The 25,356-nt window shown below is 42.3% G+C and overlaps 1 protein-coding gene across 1 annotated transcript in view; it reads left to right on the top strand.

Moving 5' to 3' along the window:
• The first annotated feature begins 4,961 nt into the window (after nucleotides 1-4,961).
• LOC139422047 (opioid-binding protein/cell adhesion molecule-like) overlaps nucleotides 4,962-25,356 on the top strand; it is a 391,772-nt gene continuing 371,377 nt past the window's right edge. Inside the window, exon 1 of the mRNA XM_071173184.1 lies at nucleotides 4,962-5,250. Coding sequence (XP_071029285.1) covers nucleotides 5,190-5,250 — 61 coding nt within the window. The 5' untranslated portion in view covers nucleotides 4,962-5,189. The remainder of the gene's footprint in view (nucleotides 5,251-25,356) is intronic.

Genomic DNA, 25,356 nt, shown 5'->3' on the forward strand with positions numbered 1-25,356 from the left:
TACCCGATCAGAACCTCAAATATAAGCTTGTTAATTCCAATGTTTGTAAACAAAGAAAATGTAAACCAACACAATACAGCCTCAAAACTTGGTAAAAACGATCATTTTGATATCATGGATGGTCAGTCCTTGCATCTATATATAGCTCTATGAATTTGAGAATGGTTACATTTCTTCAGCCCCCAACACCTCAGGAGTAAATGTCAGTTGGCTTTTCATAGCTGAGGATTCATAGGTTGAGACAGCAGGTCCAGGAGAGAGGGAGAGAGAGAGTCGGAACAGCAGGTCCAGGAGAGAGGGAGAGAGAGAGTCGGAACAGCAGGTCCAGGAGAGAGGGAGAGAGAGAGTCGGAACAGCAGGTCCAGGAGAGAGAGAGAGAGAGAGTCGGAACAGCAGGTCCAGGAAAGAGTGAGAGAGAGAGTCGGAACAGCAGGTCCAGGAAAGAGGGAGAGAGAGAGTCGGAACAGCAGGTCCAGGACAAGGTAGCATGTCTGTTGAAACAGGTAAAAAAAAATTGGAGGACAAAGATGTGTGTATCTTCGAATTCGCTGTTGAATAGCCTGCCCCTTTTCCATTTTTGTAACACTAGCCCGCTCCCCCTGCTGTTCTGATTTCCAGAAGTTATTTTCAGTCATAAGTGACAATAGCAGCAACATTATGTACAAAATAAGTTTCAAAATAAGTTAACAACAACGTGAAAAAACAAACAAAACAGCACATGTGGTTAGGAGCACATAAAACAGCAACCATCCCCTCCTGCGTCATTCTCATGTTCTTTGGCAGACAGGCAGAGGGTACACTTAGAAATCAGAAGAATTGGAGAAGAAGACCCAATTTCCGGGCAGTACGCCACCCGGCAAAAGTTGAGAGCAAGTATTGAAACCCCTGACTCATCGCTCGCTCTCTCTTTTTTTTGTTAATTAACACAGGCGGTCCGAGGAGCCACCACACCGGACACAGTGACCCACCCGTTACCTGAGAGGCCTTTCAGTTGTTTATAGTCCCTCCCTGCTCCCCCCAACCTTTATTAAAGAACAACTATTATCCCACTGTATTCTTTTTTGGGAGTTTCACCTCTGACTCCCCTAGGCTGCCACAGGGGTCATTGGTTGAGTCAAATGTCTCCCGGCTCCTGTGCACTCTGTCACCGGTTATGAGAGGCTACTCGAAGAGTGAGGGCGACCAGTTTCTGTAGGTATCCTCTCGCCGCCTTTATCTGCCTTAGTTTTATCCCGTCAACAATTTCTGTGGCCCCGCGGAAATCTAATTAACATATTAAAAAAATCTCCATCAAAATGAATCTGTTTAAAAACTTGTTAGGGTTAGGGGTTTCGCATACAATACATGTATGTTTTGTTTGATAAAGTTCATATTTATATCCAAGAATCTCAGCTTACATTGGCGCGTTATGTTCAGTAATGTTGTGCCTCGAAAACATCCGGAGAATTTTCAGAGAGCCACGTCGATTTACAGAAATACTCATCATAAACTTTGATATAAGATACAGGTGTTATGCACAGAATTATAGATATACTTTCCCTTAATGCAACCGCTGTGTCAGATTTCAAAAAAGCTTTACGGAAAAAGCAAACCATGCAATAATCTGAGTACGGCGCTCAGACACAAAACAAGCCATGTAGACACCCGCCATGTTGTGGAGTCAGTAAAAGTCAGAAATAGCATTATAAATATTCACTTCCCTTTGATCTTCATCAGAATGCACTCCCAGGAATCCCAGTTCCACAATAAATGTTTGTTTTGTTCGATAAATTCCATCATTTATGTCCAAATACCTCCTTTTGTTAATGCGTTTAGTTCACAAATCCAAACTCATGAGGCGCGGGCGAAAGTTTAGACAAAAAGTTATATTACAGTTCGTAGAAACATGTCCAACAATGTATAGAATCAATCTTTAGGATATTTTTAACATAAATCTTCGATAATGTTCCAACCGGAGAATTCCTTTGTCTTTAGAAATGCAATGGAACGCAGGTCGCTCTCATGGGCGCACGCGTGATCAGTTCATGGCATTCTGCCAGACCTCTTGTTGAAACAGCTCTCATTCTCTCCCCCTTCACAGTAGAAGCCTCAAACAAGGTTCTAAATACTGTTGACATCTAGTGGAAGCCTTAGGAAGTGCAATATGACCCCTTAGACACTGTATATTCGATAGGCAATGAGTTGAAAAACTACAAACCTCAGATTTCCCACTTCCTGGTTGGATATTTCTCAGGTTTTCGCCTGCCATATGAGTTCTGTTATACTCACAGCCATCATTCAAAGAGTTCTAGAAACTTCAGAGTGTTTTCTATCCAAATCTACTAATAATATGCATATATATGCATATATTAGCTTCTAGGTCTGAGTAGCAGGCAGTTTACTCTGGGCACGCTTTTCATCTGACCGTGAAAATGCTGCTCCCTATCCCAAACAGGTTTTTAAGCTAGAGATATCTTTTGCATGTGCTGCGTCTCAATCCACCGCATCTGCAGATATCACCTTTCCGCATTTGCATTGAAAGGTGGCAGGGCTAATGTGGTGTTTGTCAGACAATTTGCTCTCACTTCGGACAATGCATGTTCCCAGTTGCTTCAACTCAGGACTCACGACGGCCTTCTTCTTCAGGAGTGCAGACTACATCCATTGGTGGTTGCCCAGATATAGGAGAGGTTCTCTTGGGAAAATAAGAAAATGAGCAGTGTCATCTATTTGTCTTGATGAGGGACCCAAGTGCCCCATTGGGAACAGATGCTCTGGCACAAAGGTGGCTTCGGACCCTCCTTAACACATTTCTGCCATGAGGGCTATAATTTAATTGACGGAGCCACACCAGGGGCCTACTCCCAGGTTGTGCAGTTCCTGAAAGGTGTATGTCGTCTCAAACCGGTCTCTAAACCTATTGCACACACATAAGACTTGCCGCTAGTTTTGGAGGCACCGTGTCTGGCCCCCTTTGAGCCTCTTGAGTTGGTGCATCTGAAGATCCTCTCCTACAAAACCTCCCTGGCTTTGGCCTCGGTTAAATGTGTTAGGGACCTCCACTCGTTAGCCATACACCTTTCCTGCACTTAGTTCCCCCCGGGCGACCGTAAGATGTTGCATCCAAATATGGTCTTGCTCCGAAAGTCATAGCTACGTCCTACAAGTCCTCAGCTTTGAAATATTTCCCTTTTTTCACCTCCTCCTTTTGCTTCTTAAGAGCGTGACTCACCACATGGATTCGGTCTTATGTAGCAACATTTGCATTTCTGTGTTTTCCATTGGTTAAAAGTAGAGACTCAGAGCTAGAAAATGGTATATCATACTCTGCATTTGAGGAAACAATGGGAAAGTAATAAAGCTTTGAAAGTTGATCAACTTGTAAACTCATGTTTGAGAAAAACAGTCTTTCAATGTTTTGGTACTACTACTGGAGAAGCCTTCTTTGTCTACACCCATTCAGCATTGTTAACACCCTCTTAAAACATAGCCCCACCCATCTCTTTAAGGGTTGATCCAACCGTTCTGTACTTGCCAGCTACTTCCAGACATCTAAGAGAGAGAACAGCTCACTGAACACTACTCACCCTATCGCTCTGTGGTTTCGCGTTCAGAGTGCACACTGGACTCTCTGGCCAATAAGTAGGGTTGTTCTGAAAGCTCTGACCTCACATCTACAGTCAAGCACCCAAGCTAACTGGCTAACATTGGCTAGCTACTTCCAGACACCTAATGAGAGAACACCCCACTCTGACCATTTTACTAACCCTAGCAGAGCTGGTTAGGCTTTTTTCATGTAATGCAGAGCATTAGTGACTGTAACTGTGCTGCTGGCAACAATTGAATTACGCTTTGTTGCCGGACATATTCAATGGGTGTTGAGCGTTCAAAAATGCATCAGATATTCTGCGCTTTGGCACACTAAGACGAGAATCTTTTGTTAAGAAATGTAGCTAGATAGCTAGCTAGCTAAACAATGAATCCCAACGCATGACATAACATTAGTTAGCTAGCCAGCCAGCTAACTTTAGCTAAAGTCAGAGCACATCATCAAATACATGAAGTATTATGATCATCAGAATAATTATTGTCATCACTGAACAACGGTGTGACATTATTTACTTTAAGATTTTTGACAGTGTTGTTTTTTGCTTGCCTGCCATTATTACTGGCTAGGCTAGCCTAGACCATCACTTAGAGGGAGATGGCAAAGACGTGTTCTGTATTTGTTCAGGCTTGTGATTGGATTGCAGATAGAACCTTATAGTGCCAAGTTTAAATGGGTTTATGGGTTTATGCAGATCGAAATGTCTAGTTGTAATTATTTTACTCACTTAAAATAATATTTTTTCTCAACTCTAACTTCACAGAGATATGCAGAACTACCTAAATAGAAATTATATTTGACTAACTAATTTTTACAAAAATTTCAGATAGAACCTTTATAATCCCAAGGTCTCAATGGGACATTTAATTTAATATCCTTTGGAGTCGGCTTGGGGCGTGATTATATTTCCTCATAGTATGTTGTACCGAAGTTGACTGACTAAAAGGGAACGTAACGTTATGACTATAACCTCTGCTCCCTGAGGCTCGGTGAATAGTGGTATTAAATTGAAGGAATGAATCAGAGGCTCACGCTTATCACATGTGGAAGGCAGGGCTTCAAGCCTAGTTCGAATTTTATTGGCCTTGTCTGGTGTGATCCTTCAACCAAAGTCAAGAAAGCATGTTGTACCTCATTTCCCATCTCCAGGGAATAGTAGTTATAGTCACGTTTTGGCATCGAGGCTGATTACTTCCAGATGTTCCAACCTTGATATCAGTCCAAGTATGTGGAACTTCTCATGTTCCAATAGTACAAGAGCAGAGCAATGGCTGGGTCTGACTGACAGCCAAAAGCCTTGACCAATGAGAGTGGAGCAGAGTTGGACCACCCCTCTCCCTTGGCTTTCAGAGCATTGGTCCCTGCGTATGTGTGTGAATACTGAATGAGGAGTCGGTTGCTGCATGCTGCCACAACCTGCACTGGATTTAAATAACCTTCAGCATAGAGAACACCAGTCGAAGGAAAAGCTGAAACATTTGAGAATTGTGAAGGAGAGCAAAACAGCACTGTTGACTGCATTCCTGTTGAAAGAAAAACAATAATACAGAAGAGAGTGAAGAAACATAAGTGTCCATCGGTGTCAACTGATTAAATTAGAAGAATGTATAATTCCATGTATCTCCTCATCCTGCCGTGGGTGTTTGCGCTGCTCGTGTTCCCAGGTAAGACTTCTCCATCTCTTTTGCTCCATCTCCCGCTCGCTGGCTGTTGTATTGTTGTTGCGAAGTGATGCACTGTAGCAACAGAGTTTTACCGGGTGAGCTACATTTGACAATCACACACTGCCTTTCTCTCTCCCCCTCGCTCTCTCTTTCTCTCCCCTGAGAAGTGGTCTGTCACTGTCAAAGCTGTTGGAAAAGATTCAGGTGAAACACAGTGGAGGAAAGTCGGTCCAGACGCTTTGGTCGTAGTTCAATGTGATCCTTGCTCAGTTGTCTCCCAAGCTCCCACAGGGTTGTCAAAACGTGCTTCTATTGGGTTTTGATGTTGACAGAAATTGATGCGAAGAAAAGCTTGCATTGGCAACAGCATATAATGCAGAATACCAGTGATATGCAGATAATATGTTGCATGTATTAGGAATGCTAAGAGAGATGTACTGTACTGTCTTTTGGGTTTGTTGTGATGATGCTTCAGTTGGATCTAGGTTGTCGGTTGAATTATACGTCTGTCATATGAACTGCCGCCTCAAATACTTAACTGTCATATCCCGTTTTGATCCGAGCCAATAAAATTAATATTGATATTTCTGGGACCATGTCAAAGGAGCTGCCTATATTCTCCAAGGTAACGGCAACACTTTTCAATCCATGACTTCAAGGTCTAGATAATTGGTTTCTGTCGCAGCTAGAAATGCAGCGTCTGTGAGGGACTTTGACATGTTAATCAACGGAGACAGAGTGTGTTTCATTGATGTTCAGGGGAAGCGTGTCTAGTATTACAAATGGGGGGATTTACTTCTGGTATTGATATATTACTTAAGTAAAATTCCTAATTTCTGAAAGTTTTGCAGGTAATATCTTTCAGGATTAGCCCAATGTAGTATATTACATGATCAAAACTAGCCTCATATGCCACATTGTACCTACTTCTTCATGCAATCATAAACATACAAATGCATGATCTTAATTTAATCACTCTTTTGTTGCTGACAATTTTCCTGCACCTCAGATGAGCTTCATGATTTACATACATACATTTACTGAAAACCTGCACTAACACTGAACAAATTAAGATCCTACGCCTGTGCACACAAACTCCCTTCTGAAAGTCAATGCACAAGCTGAAACGGTTACAATGCAAGGGTGTATCAATGTTTATTCATACAACAATGGCACCAATACTGTATTTGGGGTGACCTCACTGCTCACTCCAAGTTCATTAGCATTGTTTCTCAGTAGGAGTCTATCTAGCACTCAAAAGTGAGCTAACTAACTCCGAGGTGATGTAAGAGACTAAAGCATCTATCAGAGTCCAAAATGTGTACGTGTACCAACAGCAGTGTTCTACAATATTGGATGTTGGTTTTCATAGCTTACTTTTGGAATTCTCAAGCAATTTCTCCAGACATCAACACATAAACATTAATAGGAGACGAGTATGTGGAGCCGCGTTTGTTGAACATTTGGGGAGGGGCGCGTATGGACTGTCCATCCCCCATGGATGGTGGTCTCAGAGCCACTTAGCTATGTCACTATGGGATGCCAGACTATCACTTCTCTGCATCTGTGGACTTTGAATTACGCTTATTGAGAAAGCTTGCACTGGGTGAAGACGCAGCATAACCAGGGCCGGTAGTAATGCAGATGTTTTCTGGTGGCCCCTACCCCCCGGGAGTGAGAGTCACTAGCAATCCCGCATGACTAACACTCCATCTGTTCCACGGTGGCATCACAGGACCTATAGGGGGCACTGCACCCCCCTGGGCGATGACATCAGGAGAACACTGCTGTGTAGGAGGTGCTGTCACTCAAATGAGATGTCAACCAGAACTCCATGTGGGCATCTGGTGTTGTGCTATTGAAGGGTCCATTTCGATAGTACTCTAGGCAATTTGTTGGATTATTTATATGCCCCTGCAACGATGCTTATTGATTTTTGGATGTTAACCTTCAAACTACAAACACATTTTACATACAGGACCAGTCAAAAGTTTGAGCAGATCTATACATTCAAGGATTTTTTGTTATTTGTGCTATGTTCTACATTTTAGAATAATACTGAAGACATCAAATCTATGAAATAATACATAGGGAATCATGCAGTATCCAAAAAAAGAGTTAAACAAATGTTATATTTGAGATTCTTCAAAGTAGCCACCCTTTTTCTTGATGACAGCTTTGCAACTCTTGGCATTCTCTCAACCAGTTTCATGAGGTAGTCACCTGGAAAGCATTTCAATTAACATGTGTAACTTGTTAAAAGTTAATTTGTGGAATATCTTTCCTTAATGCATTTGAGCCAATCAGTTGTGTTGTGAGAAGGAAGGGGTGGTATACAGAAGATAGCCCTATTTGGTAAAAGTCCATATTATGTCAAGATCAGCTCAAATAAGCAAAGAGAAAAGACAGTCCATCATTACTTTAAGACATGAAGGTCAGTCAGTCTGGAAAATTTCAATTTGAAAGTCTCTTCATGTGCAGTCGCAAAAACCATCAAGCACTATGATGAAACTGGCTCCCATGAGGTCCGCCACAGGAAAGGAAGACCCAGAGTTACCTCTGCTGCAGAGGATAAGTTCATTAGACTTACCAGCCTCAGAAATTGCAGTCCGAATAAATGCTTCATGGAGTTCAAGTAACAGACACATCTCAACATCAACTATTCAGAGGAGACTGTGTGAATCAGGCCTTCATTGTCAAATTGCTGCAAAGAAACCACTACTATAGGCTACCAATAATAAGAAGAGACTTGCTTGGGCCAAGAAACATGAGCAATGTTCATTAGACCGGTGAAAATCTGTCCTTTGGTCTGATGAATCCAAATTTGAGATTTTTAGTTCCAACCGTCATGTCTTTGTGAGACGCAGAGTAGGTGAATGGATGATCTCCGGAAGTGTGGTTCCCATCGTGAAGCATGGTTGAAGAGATGTGATGGTATGGGGGTGCATTGCTGGATTGCGCTTAGTAGGACTATCATTTGTTTTTCAACAGGACAATGACCCAACACACCTGGCTTTTTAAGGACTATTTGTCCAAGAAGCAGAGTGATGTAGTGCTGCATCAGAAGACCTGGCCTTCACAATCACCCGAACATCAACCCAGTTGAGATGGTTTGGGATGAGTTGGACTGCAGAGTGAAGGAAAATCAGCCAACAAGTGCTCAGCATATGTGGGAACTCCTTCAAGACTGTTGAAGCTGGTTGAGAGAATGCCAAGAGTGTGCAAAGCTATCATCATATGTTGATTTGTTTAGCACTTTTTTTGGTTATGGAGATTTCATTATTTGTTCAGCAGTCGTATGGCTTGGGGGTAGAAGCTTTTGAGGAGCCTTTTGGTCCTAGACTTGGTGCTCCGGTACCGCTTGCCGTGCGGTAGCAGAGAAAAGCGTCTATGACTTGGGTGACTGGAGTCTCTGACAATTTTATGGGCTTTCCTCTGACACCGCCTATTGTATAGGACCTGGATGGCAGGAAGCTTGGCCCCAGTGATGTACTGGGCCGTTCCCACTACCCTCTGTAGCGCCTTATGGTCAGATGCCGAGCAGTTGCCATACCAGGCGGTGATGCAACCGGCCAGGATGCCCTCAATGGTGCAGCTGTAGAACCTATTGAGGATCTGGGGACCCATGCCAAATCTTTTCAGTCTCCTGAGGTGGAAAAAGTTTTTTCGTGCCCTCTTCACGACTAACGTGGTATGTTTGGACCATGATAGTTTGTTGGTGATATGGACAGCATGGTACTTTAAACTCTCGACCCGCTCCACTACAGCCCTGTCGATATTAATGGGGGCCTGTTTGGCCCTCCTCTTCTTGTGGTCTACGATCACGATTCCATACGTGATTCCATACGTAATTCCAGATGTGTTATTTCATATTGGTGATGTCTTATTATTCTTCAATGTAGAAAATGGTGTCCACTCACCCATAGTCCCTCATGTATTATATAGATGCAGTTGAAGTCTGAAGTTTACATACACCTTAGCCAAGTACATTTAAACTCAGATTTTCACAATTCCTGACATTTAATCTTAGTAAAAATACCCTGTCTTAGGTCAGTTAGGATCACCATTTATTTAAAAAATGTGAAATGTTGAAATAACATTAGAGAGAATAATTTATTTCAGCTTTTATTTCTTTCATCACATTCCCAGTGGGTCAGAAGTTTACATACACTCAATTAGTATTTGGTAGCATTGCCTTTAAATTGTGTCAAATGTTTTAGGTAGCCTTCCACAAGCTTCCCACAATAAGTTGGGTGAATTTTGGCCCATTCCTCCTGACTAAGCTGGTGTAACCGAGTCATGCTTGTAGGCCTACTTGCCTGCACACGCTTTTTCAGTTCTGCCAACACATTTTCCATAGGTTTGAGGTCAGGGCTTTGTGATGGCCACTCCAATACCTTGACTTTACTGTCCTTAAGCCATTTTGTCACAACTTTGGAAGTATGCTTGGGGTCATTGTCCATTTGGAAGCCGCATTTGCAACCAAGCTTTAACTTCCTGACTGATGTCTTGAGATGTTGCTTCAATATATCCACATAATTTTCCTGCCTCATAATGCCATCCATTTTGTGAAGGTCATCAGTCCCTCCTGCAGCAAAGCACCCCCACATCATGATGCTGCCCCCACATCATGATGCTTTCCCCCCAAACATAACGATGGTCATTATGGCCAACCGTTCTATTTTTGTTTCATCAGACCAGAGGACATTTCTCCAAAAAGTACGATTTTTATCCCCATGTGCAGTTGCAAACCGTAGTCTGGCTTTTTTATGGGGGTTTTGGAGCAGTGACTTCGTCCTTGCTAAGCAGTCTTTCAGGTTATGTCGATATAGGACTTGTTTTACTGTGGATATAGATAATTTTGTACCTGTTTCATCCAGCATCTTCACAAGGTACTTTGCTGTTGTTCTGGGATTGATTTGCACTTTTCGCACCAAAGTACGTTCATCTCTAGGAGACAGAACACGTCTCCTTCCTGAGCGGGATGACAGCTGCGTGGTCCCATGGTGTTTATACTTGCGAACTATTGTTTGTACAGATGAACATGGTACCTTCAGGAGTGGAAATTGCTCCCAAGGATGAACCAGACTTGTGGAGGTCTACAATTTCTTTTCTGAGGTCTTGGCTGGTTTCTTTTGATTTTCCCATGATGTCAAGCAAAGAGACACTGAGTTGGAAGGTAGGCCTTGAAATGCATCCACTGGTATACCTCCAATTGACTCAAATGATGTCAATTAGCCTATCAGAAGCTCCTTATACAATTACATCATTTTCTGGAATTTTCTAAGCTGTTTAAAGGCACCGTCAACATAGTGTATGTACACGTCTGACCCACTGGAATTGTGATACAGTGAATTATAAGTGAAATAATTTGTCTGTTAACAATTGTAGGAAAATGTACTTGTGTCATGCACAAAGTAGACGTCCTAACCGACTTGCCAAAACTATAGTTTATTAACAAGAAATTTGTGGAGTGGTTGAATAAAGTTTTAATTACTCCAAACTAAGTGTATGTAAACCTCTGACTTCAACTGTATATTTTTAAATATCTGTGATGAACATGAATTCAACTACTCATTCAGCATGATTTCAACTACTGGACCCCTTTTTTCGAATGAGATGTATTCATAAATGTATACAGTATGGTCATACTTTGGTAGAATCACTGATCAAGCTAAATCTGTGTGATCTGTTCATACAGTATCATTCCTATTAGTGCACTTTCTCTGCCACAGCCCAGAGCAGGTCATGTCCTTGTCAAACTTAATCAAATCAACCAGCTTCATAAACAATGCAAGCGCAATAGCAATTCACAGCCCTATGAAGGACTCTCTGTCTCTGGTAAGGTATTTTTGCCCTCAATCAATAGTATTCTATACTACTGTATATAATTTAGCATTGATTTATATTGCTTCTCTGTTAGGGCTGGCACAGTTACCGTATAACCGACGGGTATGGATGAAGACCATCATGAAAATAAAATAACTGTCATAACCAGTTTTTTTTGTGTAGAACAACCAGCTGACTGAAGGCAGGACAGCTGGGCATTTGTGCGGTTGAGTCCGTTTCTGCTGTAACAATGACTCTACAATGTGAGGAAACTTTGTTGCTCCTTGCCTAAGCAACACGCAGCATCACATGCAGTCAGGAGTAGAGGGCGACCGATTAGGATTTTTCAACGCCGATACTGATACCGATTAGTGGAGGACCAAAAAAAGCCTATACCGATTAATCGGCCGATAGTTTGTTATATACGTATATTTGTAATAATGACAATTACAACAATACTGAATGAACACTTATTTTAACTTAATATAATACATCAATAAAATCAAGTCTCAAATAAATAATGAAACATGTTCAATTTGGTTTAAATAATGCAAAAACTAATTGTTGGAGAAGAAAGTAAAGGTGCAATATGTGCCATGTAAAAAAAAAAGCTAACGTTTAAGTTCCTTGGTCAGAACATGTGAAAGCTGGTGGTTAACTTGAGTCTTCAATATTCGCAGGTAAGAAGTTTTAGGTTGTAGTTATTATAGAACTATTTCTCTCTATACCATTTGTATTTCATATACCTTTGACTATAGGATGTTCTAATAGGCACTTTAGTATTGCCAGCCTAATCTCAGGAGTTGATAGGCTTGAAGCCATAAACAGCACAATGCTTGAAGCATTTCGAAGAGCTGCTGGCAAATGCAGGAAAGTGCTGTTTGAATGAATGCTTACGAGCCTGCAGCTGCCTACCATAGCTCAGTCATACTGCTCTATCAAATCATAGACTTAACTATAATATAATAACACACAGAAATACGAGCCTTAGGTCATTAATATGGTCAAATCCGGAAATTATAATTTCAACAAAATGTTTATTCTTTCGGTGAAATACGGAACCGTTACGTATTTTATCTAACGGGTGGCATCCCTACGTCTAAACATTGCTGTTACATTGCACAACCTTCAATGTTATGTCATAAATAGGTACAAATCTGGCAAATTTAATTACGATCTGGGTTAGGAAGAAATGGTCTTCACACTGTTCGCAACGAGCCTGGCAGCCCAAACTGCTGCATATACCCTAATGCTGATTGCACAGAACGCAAGAGAAGTGACAAAATTTCCCTAGTTAAAATAAATTCATGTTAACAGGCAATATTAACTAAATATAAAGGTTTAAAAATATATACTTGTGTATTGATTTTAAGAAAGGCATTGATTCTTATGGTTAGGTACACATTGGTGCAACGACAGTGCTTTTTTTCGTGAATGCGCTTGTTAAATCACCCGTTTGGCGAAGTAGGTTGTGATTCAATGATAAATCAACAGGCACCTCATCGAATATATGCAACACAGGAAAAGCTAGATAAACTAGTAATCTCATTAACCATGTGCAGTTGACTAGTGATTATGTTAAGATTGATTGTTTTTTCTAAGATAAGTTTAATGCTAGCTAGCACCTTACCTTGGCTCCTTGCGGCACTCGCATAACAGGAAATCAGCCTGCCACGCAGTCTCCTCGTGTAGTGCAATGTAATCAGCCATGATCAGTGTCCAAAAATGACGATTACCGATTGTTATGAAAACTTGAAATCGGCCATCCCAATTAATCGGTCAACCTCTAGTCAGGAGTGAAGGAGAGGAGAAAATGTAAGTGTTTTTTATATATACAGTACCAGTCAAAAGTTTGGACACTTACTCATTCAACCAACTTCACCTGGAATGCTTTCCAATAGTCTTAAAGGAGTTCCCACATATGCTGATCACTGCTTTTCCTTCATTCTGCAGTCCAACTCATCCCAAACCATCTCAATTGGGTTGAGGTCAAGTGATTTGTGGAGGCCAGGTCATTTGATGCAGCACTCCATCACTCTCCTTCTTGGTTAAATAGCCCTTACACAGCCTGGAGGTGTGTTGCGTCATTGTCTTGAAAAACAGATGGGATGGAATATTGCTGCAGAATGCTGTGGTATCCATGCTGGTTAAGTGTGCCTTGAATTCTAAATAAATCACTGACAGTGTAACCAGCAAAGCACTCCCACACCATCACACCTCCTCTTTCATGGTGGGAACCACACATGTGGAGATCATCCGTTGACCTACTATGCGCCTCACAAAGACACTGTTGGAACCAAATATCTGAAATTTGGACTCATAAGTCCAAAGGACAGATTTCCACCGGTCTAATGTCCATTGCTCATGTTTCTTGGCCCAAGCAAGTCTGTTCTTATTATTGGTGTCCTTTAGTAGTGGTTTCTTTGTAGCAATTCGACCATGAAGGGCTGATTCATGCAGTCTCCTCTGAACATTTACTGTTGAGATGTGTCTGTTACTTAAACTCTGTGATACATTTATTTGGACTGCAATTTCTGAGGCTGGTAACTCTAACAAACTTTTCTTCTGCAACAGCTGTCTTCATGAGAGCCAATTTCATCATGGCGCTTGATGGTTTTTGCCACTGCTCTAGAAGAAACCTTTAAAAGTTATTGACATTTTCCGGATTGACTGACCTTCATGTCTTAAAGTAATGATGGACTGTCGTTTCTCTTTGCTTATTTGCCATAATATGGACTTGGTATTTTACCAAATAGGGCTATCTTCTGTATAACACCCTTTTAACAAGGCACACCTGATAATTGAAATGCATTCCAGGTGAATACCTCATGAAGCTGGTTGAGAGAATGCAAGAGTGTGCAAAGCTGTCATCAAGGCATAGGGTGGCTACTTTGAAGAATCTCAAATCTATTATGATTTGTTTATGTCATGCCCTGACCATAGACAGCTTTTTATTCTCCATATTGGTTAGGTCGGGGTGTGACTAGGGTGGGTCATCTAGGTAATTACATTTCTAATTTGGCCTGGTATGGTTCCCAATCAGAGGCAGCTGTTTATCATTGTCTCTGATTGGGGATCATATATAGGCAGCCATTTCCCCTTTGTGCTTTGTGGAATCTTGTTTTTGTGTAGTGCATGTGAGCACTGCATTTTCGTCACGTTTATTGTTTTGTTTTGCTTTGAGTTTCACATAGTAATAAAAGATGTGGAACCCAGATCACGCTGCGCTTTGGTCCAGTTATTATGACGATCGTGACAGAAGATCCCACCAACAACGGACCAAGCAGCGTGCCCAGGAGGAAAGCCTGGAGTGGAGGACATCCTGGATGTGGGACGAGATTATGGCAAGAGACAGAAGCCTGCCATGGAAGCAGGCGGAGGGAACAACAACGACAACACTGGGGTTCGCGGCCACGACGGAAGCCCGAGAGACACGGAGTGGTCGGCGACGCTGAGGGGTGAGTCAGAGACCGAGGAGGAATATTGGGACAGATAGAGCGGGCGGCCAATGTTGAGGGGAGTGAACCAGTGCTGACTCCCCATACTTACCGTGGGGAGCGTGTGACCGGTCAAGCACCATGTTTTGCAGTGATACGCACTGTGTCTCCAGTGAGCCTTCGCAGCCCATTGCGTCCTGTGCCAGCTTCCCGCACTTGCCGTGAGAAGGTGGTCATTTGTCCAGGATGCGTTGTACCAGCTCTACACTCCAGACCTCCAGTACGTCCTGTGCCTCCTCCCCGCACTCGACCTTAGGTGCGTGTCACCAGCCCGGTGCCACCTGTACAGGCCCCACGCATCAGGCCTCCAGTGTGCCTCCTCAATCCAGTACGTCCTGTGCCTGCTCCTCACGCTTGTCCTGAGGTGCGTGCCACCAGCCCAGTACCGCCAGTGCCGGCCCCACGCACCAAGCTTCTGGCGACAGTTCCCAGTCCAGAGGTTCCGGCGACGTTTCACGGTCCAGAGCTTCCGGCGACGGTCCACGGTCCGGAACCTCCTGAGACGGTCCACGGTCCGGAACCTCCTGAGACGGTCCACGGTCCAGAACCTCCTGAGACGGTTCGAGGTCCGGAACCTCCTGAGACGGTTCGAGGTCCGGAACCTCCAGCGACGGTCGGCGGTCCGGAGCCTCCAGCGACGGTCGGTGGTCCGGAGCCTCCAGCGACGTAGTCATTTGGCTTACCAATGAATTCTTAAATTCCATGACCGTCACAGCCCTGTTCTCTTGTCATGTAAAGATGAAAAGATGGTGCCAATGGAGAAGGCCACCATCTTACTAGTTAAGAAATTTGATGCAGCTTTGAATGCTTTTATGTGCGATATGATTAATAGTTAGACTATTGCAGATCTTGGCAAACGATCAACTTACCACTATTGTCACTATGAATCGTGGATAGAGGGCAGGATAGACAGACAGTCAGACTGGTAGACTATACTGACCTGTGGTATAGTAAAAGTTAGCTCACTGAAAAGTGTAGTGCATGAGGGGAAGTACCAAAACACCTTGATATAGGGGAGGCGCATGCAAGAAGATGAGGAAATGTGGCTGGGATAGAATAAATTATGTAGTAAAATCTGCAAAAGAGCAAATGTTAACCAGAAGGAAAAAAAACACTACCCTCCCCTGTGCCAAAAAAACAAACAAAAAAACACAACCCTCCTCAAAGCAACACTCCCTTATTTTGGACCACCCCTCATCCCCAATAAATTGTGATCTGTCCCTAATACATCATATAACTATGATGTATTATATTGTTTTGCACTCCAGCTGTCTATATGGTCCTTGCAGGAAGCTTTTCATTACATGTATGAGAGGGCAGATGAATATGATCCTATTAAATCTTGTTAATCTTTCTCTTGTTAATTTCCGTAAAATAATGCTATAGACTTGCAGGTGGATTTACAAAGCGTTCTCATCAATGTAGCATACTCAACGCAATTCATTATTGTTGACAGCTCCGTGAAATTGGAGCACAATATTTTGCTCTCTGTTATTTGTAAGATAATGAGCCTTGAAATAACATTGTCTCAAATGTACAGAAACATCTAATTAAGACTTTCAAAAGACAAGGTGTGGAATTCCCAGGTGTTCGTTTACTCAGAAATGTGTTTGACACAGTAAGATACATGTTCATAGTATTCGTCCTTGTCTCAATCGCACAGTGTAAAATAGTCCACAGTTGAAGTCAGAAGTTTACATACACTTAGTTTGGAGTCATTAAACTCATTTTTCAACCACTCCACAAATTTCTTGTTAACAAACTATAGTTTTGGCAAGTCGGTTAGGACATCTACTTTGTGCATGACACAAGTAATCTTTCCAACAATTGTTTACTGACAGATTATTTCACTTATAATTCACTGTATCACAATTCCAGTGGGTCAGAAGTTTACATACACTAAGTTGACAGTGCCTTTAAACAGCTTGGAAAATTCCAGAAAATGATGTCATGGTTTCAGAAGCTTCTGATAGGCTAATTGACATCAATTGTGTCAATTGGAGTTGTGGCTGTATTTCAAGGCCTACCTTCAAACTCAGTGCCTCTTTGCTTGACATCATGGGAAAATCAAAAGAAATCAGCCAAGGCCTCAGAAAATAAATTGTAGACCTCCACAAGTCTGGTTCATCCTTGGGAACAATTTCCAAACGCCTGAAGGTACCACGCCAACTATTGTTTGTACAGATGAACAAGTATAAACACCATGGGACCACGCAGACGTCATAACGCTGAGGAAGGAGACGTATTCTGTCTTCTAGAGATGAACGTACTTTGGTGGGAAAAGTGCAAATCAATCCCACAACAACAGCAAAGGACCTTGTGAAGATGCTGGAGGAAACGCGTACAAAAGTATATATATCCACAGTAAGACGAGTCCTATATCGACATAACCTGAACGGCCGCTCAGCAAGGAAGAAGCCACTGCTCCAAAACCACCATTAAAAAAGCCAGACTACGGTTTGCAACTGCACATGGGGACAAAGATCGTACTTTTTGGAGAAAAGTCCTCTGGTCTGAGGAAACAAAAATATAACTTTTTGGCCATAATGACCATCGTTATGTTTGGAGGAAAAAGGGGGAGGCTTGCAAGCCGAAGAACACCATCCCAACCATGAAGCACCGGGGTGGCAGCATCATGTTGTGGGGGTGCTTTGCTGCAGAAGGGACTGGTGCACTTCACAAAATAGCTGGCAACATGAGGAGGGAAAATTATGTGGATATATTGAAGCAACATATCAAATCAAATGTTATTGTGACCAATAACATTTGATTTGATATGTTGCTTCAATATATCCACATCATTTTCCTTATGCTTAAGCTTATGCTTCTAGTTCCGACCGTGCAGTAATATCTAACAATTTCACAACAACTACCTTATACACACAAGTGTAAAGGAATGAATAAGAATATGTACATATAAATATATGGATGAGTGATGGCTGAACGGTGTAGGCAAGATGCAGTACAGAGTACAGTATATTCATATGTGATGAGTAATGTAGGGTATGTAAACATTATATACAGCAATTTTCTTTTTAAGTGACTAGTGATACATTTATTACATCCAATTTTTAATTATTGAAGTGGCTAGAGATTTGAGTCAGTATGTTGTCAGCGATGACTGTTTAACAGTCTGTTGGCCTTGCGATGGAAGCTGTTTTTCAGTCTCTCGGTCCCAGCTTTGATGCACCTGTACTGATCTAGCTTTCTGGATGATAACGGGGTGAACAGGCAGTGGCTCGGGTTGTTGTTGTCCTTGATGATCTTTTTGGCCTTCTTGTGACATCAGGTGCTGTAGATGTCCTGGAGGGCAGGTAGTTTGCCCCTGGTGATGTGTTGTGCAGACCTCACAACCCTCTGGAGAGCCTTACGGTTGTGGGCGGAGCAGTTGCTGTATCAGGCGGTGATACAGCCCGACAGGATGCTCTCGATTGTTCATCTGTAAAGGTTTGTGTGTGTTTGGTGACAAGCCAAATTTCTTCAGTCTCCTGAGGTTGAAGAGGTGCTGTCACGCCTTCTTCACCACACTGTCTGTGTGGGTGGACCATTTAAGTTTGTCCGTGATGTGTACGCCGAGGAACTTAAAACTGTCCACCTTCTCCACTACTGTCCCGTCGATGTGGATAGGGGGGTGTTCCCTCTGCAAACTTGATGATTGAGTTGAAGGCGTGCATGGCCACGCAATCATGGTTGAACAGGGAGTACAGGAGAGGGCTGGGAATGCACCTTTGTGGGGCCCCAGTGTTGAGAATCAGCGGGGTGGAGATGTTGTTTCCTACCTTCACCACCTGGGGGCGGCCTGTAAAAGACCAGGACCCAGTTGCACAGAGGGGGGGGGGTCGAGACCCGGGGTCAGTCCCAGGGTCTCGAGCTTAATGACGAGTTCGGAAGATACTATGGTGTTAAATGCTGAGCTTTAATCATTGAACAGCATTCTTACATAGGTATTCCTCTTGTACAGATTGGTTAGGTCAGTGTACAGTGTGATCGTGATTGCGTCGTCTGTGGACCTATTGGGGTAGTAAGCATATTGAAGTGGGTCTATAGTGACAGGTAGGTTGGAGGTGATATGATCCTTGACTAGTCTCTCAAAGCACTTCATGATGACGGAAGTGAGCGCTATGGGGCAATAGTCATTTAGCTCAGTTACCTTAGCTATCTTGGGAACAGGAACAATGGTTTCCCTCTTGAAGCATGTGGGATTGATTGAATATGTCCGTAAACACACCAGCCAGCTGGTCTGCGCATGCTCTGAGGACGCGGCTAGGGATGCCGTCTGGGCCGGCAGCCTTGCGAGGGTTAACATGTGTAAAATGTTTTATTCACATTTGCTGCGGTGAAGGAGAGGCCACAGGCTTTGGTAGCGGGCCGTGTCAGTGGCACTGTATTGTCCTCATGGCGAGCATAGAAGTTTTGTTTGTCTGGGATCAAGACGGCGGTGTCCACGATGGGGCTGCTTTTCTTTTTGTAATCCGTGATTGACTGTAGACCCTGCCACATACGTCTCGTGTCTGAGCCGTTGAATTGCGACTACTTTGTCTCTATACTAGCTTGTTTGATTGCCTTGCGGAGGGAATAGCTACACTGTCTGGTATTTCTGTTTTGTATTTTCTGTTCCCTTGCCATGATTAAAAGCATTGGTTCGCGCTTTCAGTTTTGCGAGAATGCTGCCATCAATCCACGGTTTCTGGTTGGGGAAGGTTTTAATAGTGACTGTGGTTACAACATGACCGTTGCACTTCCTAATAAACTCGTTCACCGAATCAGCATAAACATCAATGTTGTTGTCTGAGGCTATCCGGAAACATATCCCAGTACACGTGATCGAAACCATCTTGAAGCGTTGAATCAGATTGGTGGGACCAGCGTTGAACAGACCTGAGCACAGGCGTTTCCTGTTTTAGTTTCTGTCTATAGGCTGGGAGCAACATAATGGAGTCATGGTCAGATTTGCCGAAAGGAGGGCGAGGGAGGGCTTTGTATGCGTCACCTTAAAGTAGCAATGATCCAGAATTTTTCCTGCCCGGGTCTCACATTCGATGTGCTGCTAAAATTTAGGGAGCCTTGTTTTCAGATTAGCCTTGTTAAAATTCCCAGCTACTATAAATGCAGCCTCAGGATATGTGGTTTATAGTTTACATAGAGTCCAATGAAGTTCTTTCAGGGCTGTTGAGGTGTCTGCTTGGTGGGAGATATACATGGCTATGATTATGATTATATGATTATGATTATAATTGAAGAGAATTATCTTGGTAGATAATGCGGTCGGCATTTGATTGTAAGGAATTCTAGGTCAGGTGGACAACAGGACTTTAGTTCCTGTATGTTGTTATGATCACACCACTACTCGTTAATCATAAGGCATACACCCAGCCCTTCTTCTTACCAGAGAGATGTTTTGTTTCTGTCTGTGCGATGCTTGAAGAAACTGGGGGGCTGTACCGACTGTGAGCAATGTTTCCGTGAAACAGAGAATGTTACAATCTCTGATGTCTCTCTGGTAGGCAGCAGATTGGGATAGGGATTGATTGAATATGTCCGTAAACACACCAGCCAGCTGGTCTGCGCATGCTCTGAGGACGCGGCTAGGGATGCCGGTACAGCTGGCATCCCTAGCTGGCTGTACCGGCATCCCGTCGGTACAGCCCCCCTTGCTCGAATTTCATCTACCTTGTTGTCAAGAGACTGGACATTGGTGAGTAGAAATACTCAGGAGCGATGTACCCGTCTATGGAGCCTGGCCAGAAGACCGCTCCGTCTGCCCCTTCAGTGGTGCCATCTCAAGACATCAGTCAGGAATTTAAAGCTTGGTCGCAAATGGGTCTTCCAAATGGACAACGACCCCAAGCATACTTCCAAAGTTGTGGCAAAATGGCTTAAGGACAACAAAGTCAAGGTATTGGAGTGGCCATCACAAAACCCTGACCTCAATCCTGTAGAAAATGTGTGGGCAGAACTGAAAAAGCGTGTGCGAACAAGGAGGCCTACAAACTCGACTCAGTTACACCAGCTCTGTCAGGAGGAATGGGCCAAAATTCACCCAACTTATTGTGGATAGCTTGAGGAAGGCTACCCAAAACGTTTGATACTAGTTTAACAATTTAAAGGCAATGATGCCAAATACTAATTGAGTGTATGTAAACTTCTGACCCACTGGGAATGTGATGAAAGAAATAAAAGCTGAAATAAATAATTCTCTCTACTATTATTCTGACATTTCACATTCTTAAAATAAAGTGGTGATCCTAACGGACCCAAGACAGGGAATTTTTACTAGGATTAAATGTCAGCAATTGTGAAAAACTGAATTTAAATGTATTTGGCTAAGGTGTATGAAAACGTCCGACTATAGCTGTATATGGTATTCCACAGAATAAACGCTATGACAACATTTGAATTGCCATTTAGACGTGAAAAAACACATTTGACTTTGTATATGAAACGACAACGTACATTCTCAATTTCTCTTATTCTCTCAGTCAAAAGAAACATGTGAAAGGCACTTTAGGTGCACATTTTATAACACCATAATTATTGACTTTTGTGACTAACAAAACAGTGGCCGTTTGTCTGCCTTTATTTTCAGCAACATATCATTTGTCTATTTACAGTGCATTCCGAAAGTATTCAGACCCCTTCACATATTCCACATTTTGTTACGTTACAGCCATATTCTAAAAACAATAAAATAACATTTTCGAATACATTTGCATTGTTGTCAGAGTGATTAGAGGGACAATAGAGTGCAGAGTACCAGGCAGTTAGCAAGTTTGGTAGGCTACTAATGACCATGAGCAGCATCAGAACTTGGGGAAGCCTATTTACCATGACTAAACGGTCACGTGGAATTTGACTGCCCTCTTGACTTGTGACCGCCGGTGTGGCAGTAATACGATTAGTCATACCCAAGAAGACTCGAGGCTGTAATCGCTGCCAAAGGTGCTTCAACAAAGTACTCAGTTAAGGGTCCGTATACTTATGTAAATGTGTTTTCTTTTTTTTTCATTTTTAATAAATTTAAAAAAAAATAAAAAACCTGGGGTATTGTGTTTTGATTTAAAAAAATATATATTTTAGAATAAGGCTGTAACGTAACAAGATGTGGAAAAAGTCAAGGGGCCTGAATACTTTCCGAATGCACTATAAATAATTGTGGAATATGTATGTCCTTTGTGCCGTTTGACCTATGATGTAGTGGGTTTATGAGCTACAATTCCTCCACCACTCTTGAGAGCATAGAAGCCAGCGACTTGTTTTCCACACTCTTTTAACTTTTCCTAATGTATTCATTAATGTATCTATCTATCCGTTCTTGTTTGTTAAAGCAGATGGTCATAGTTGATTTAAGTGACATTTTTTTTTGTTCCGTCTAAATTGACAGAATCATTAATCAAAATATCACGCTAAGAGCCTGCTAACTCTAACACACAGTACAGGTTGTTTCTGCTCATTGATCCGCTAAGCTTAACATGATGGATTGCTATGATTGGGGGATCAAATTGGTTGTGAAAATGAGGCTTCAGTTTATTTAGTATACTTTGTCAAAATATATCCTCTCTAAAGTACACGTTTTAAAATCGAGTAAGATCTATCCACATTACAGATTCAAATTACTTGTTAGATATTACTCCATGGGCGGAACCAGAAGCACAAGCATTTCGCTACACTCCCATTAACATCTGCTAACCATGTGTATGTGACAAATACAATTATTTGATTTGAAATACCCATAACATTGGAGAGAGCTGGGAATTGTCTACTTTACTGTGAAGCCTATTGAGATGTTTAGATGCACTTATAATAAAGTTTGATTCGATTTGAATGATAGCATTGACAGCTACAGATTGTTAAACAGGCAGTTTAATGAGACAAACAACTCAACTCTTGTCAGCACAACACCTTGTATCACCACAGGTTAGAAGTAAACATATAATCTTGTATTCTTCGTTATAAGCCTGTCTGTGGGTAGCCCCACTTTTGCCGACTTCTAAATTAAATTGAAGGTGTCCTTAATAGGACAACATTAGTCTCAGCAGGACTTGTGTCAGTCTCATGAGGCTTTCCTAAAATGGAAGCAGTGTAAATTAATTATGTGGCTAAGATGCTGTGAAGTGTGCTTTCCTATCCTCTGGGAATGCTGTAATTTCTCACCTCTACTGGGAAGGGACGGCCAGCTAATGGGTTACTGTGTAAGACTTAACACACACTCTGAAGTCTACACACTTGGACGACTTTAGACAAATAGGAGACACACATCATTGCTGTGAGTTATTCAGCACTAATGATACCATTGATACCGTAAGGACATTGTCCAGCATTCACTAACATTCTTAGAGAGTATAGCCAATACAGATGCAGGATCTTAATTTGACTCTTTTGTTGCTGAGAAATTTCCTGCAGCACAGGAAATGCCGATGAGCTTTGTGATTTACATCAATTCACTGAAAACACATTTCATGCAGCCTACTTTTGTCTAGCTAATAGCCTAACCACCAATCAAGCAACATTATGGACTAAATATTCAAATCCTTTTGCTGCAGGATTATTTTGCTGTGACAATATACACTCAATGGACAGTTTATTAGGTAGACTCATCTAGTACTGGGTTGGACCCCCCCCCCCATAACAGCTTGAATTCATCGGGGTGTGGATTCTACAAGTCAGAAACATTTCACAGGGATGTTGGTCCATGCTGATGCGACGGCATCATGCAGTTGCTGCAGATTGGACGGCAGTACGCCACCGCCACCAGCCTGTACCGTTGACACCAGGCCGGATGGGTTCGTTGACTCATGCTGCTTATGCCAAATCCTGACTCTGCCATCAGCATGATGCCACATGAACCGGGATTTGTCGGACCAGGAAATGTTTTTCCACTCCTCAATTGTCCAGTGTTGGTGATTGTGTGCTCACTGGAGCATCTTCTTCTTGTTATTAGCTGATAGGAGTGGGACCCGGTGTTGTCGTCTGCTGCAATAGCCCATCTGTGACAAGGCTCAACGAGATGTGCGTTCCAAGATTCCTTTCTGCTCACCAATGTTGTACTTCGCCGTTATTTGTCTGTTTGTGGCCCGTCTGTTAGCTTGGACGATTCTTGCCATTCTACTTTGACCTCTCTCACGAACAAGCTGTTTTCACCCACAGGACTGCCGCTGACTGGATGTTTTTTGTTTGTTGCACCATTCTCAGTAAACTCTAGACACTGTCAGGAGTGAAATGCCCAGGAGGGGCAGCCGTTTCTGAGATACTGGATCCGGCGTGCCTGACACCGACGATTATTCCACACACAAACTGCTTAGGTCACTCGTTTTGCCCATTATAACGTACAATCAAACAGTAACTGAATGCCTCAATGCCTGTCTGCATGCTTATATAGCAAGCCATGGCCACGTGACTCACTGTCTGTAGGAGAGATCCATTTTTGTGATAGGGGTGGTGTACCTAATTAACTGTCTGAGTGTAGGTCTAATTAAGATCCTACATCCTGTAGTTCGCCCATGTTTCACTCTCAGTCTAGAGACAAGGCGATGGATGTCCTGTTGCATCATCAAGCAATGAGTTTAGATGTCAGTTGCTTAGTGTTTAAAACTTCTTATGGCTAGGGGTTCCACTAGCGGCACCCCTCGACAACATTCCGCTGAAAAGGCAGCACGCGAAATTAAATTATTTTTTTCCGAAATATGTAACTTTCCTACATTAACAAGTGCAATACACCAAATGAAATATAAACTTCTTGTTAATCTACACATCGTGTCCAATTTCAAAAAGGCTTTACAGCGAAAGCACAACATATGATTATGTTAGGTCAGAGCCTAGTCACAAAACACACACAGCCATTTTTCCAGAGTCACAAAAAGCAGAAATATAGATAAAATGAATCACTAACCTTTGATGATCTTCATCAGATGACACTCATAGGACTTCATGTTACACAATACATGTATGTTTTGTTCGATAAAGTGCATATTTATATCCACAAATCTTAGTTTACATTGGAGCGTCACGTTCAGTAATGTTTTGCTTCCAAAACATCTGGTGATTTTGCAGAGCCACATCAATTTACAGAAATACTTATAATAAACATTGATAAAAGTGATGAAGGTGTTATTCACAAAATTAAAGATATACTTCTCCTTAATGTAACCACTGTGTCAGATTTCAAAAAAACTTTACGGAAAAAGCAAACCATGCAATAATCTGAGTACTGCGCTCAGACAACAAATCAAGCCAAACAGATATCCGCCATGTTGGAGTCAACAGAAGTCAGAAATAGCATTATAAATATTCACTTATCTTTGATGATCTTCATCAGAATGCACTCCCAGGAATCCCAGTGCCACAATAAATGTTTGATTTGTTCGATAAAGTTAATCTTTATGGCCAAATACCTCCTTTTTGTTTGCGCATTTAGCACAGTAATCCAAATTCATGACGCGCAATCACTAGGAGCAGACAAAGTCAAAAAGTTCTGTTACAGTCCTTAGAAACATGTCCAATGAAGTTTAGAATCAATCTTTAAGATGTTTTTAACATAAATCTTAAAAAATGTTCCAACCGGAGAATTCCTTTGTCTTCAGAAATGCAATGGAACTCAAGCTAACTCTCACGTGAACGTGCGTGGCCAGCTCGTGGCACTCTGCCAGACCACTGACTCAAAGAGCCCTCATTCCCCCCTCCTTCACAGTAGAAGCATCAAACAAGGTTCTAAAGACTGTTGACATCTAGTGGAGGCCTTAGGAAGTGCAATTTGACCCCATAGACCCCGTATTCGATAGGCCAA

Source organism: Oncorhynchus clarkii, chromosome 12 (genome assembly GCF_045791955.1).
Source record: "Oncorhynchus clarkii lewisi isolate Uvic-CL-2024 chromosome 12, UVic_Ocla_1.0, whole genome shotgun sequence".
Classification (NCBI taxonomy): Eukaryota; Metazoa; Chordata; class Actinopteri; order Salmoniformes; family Salmonidae; genus Oncorhynchus; species Oncorhynchus clarkii.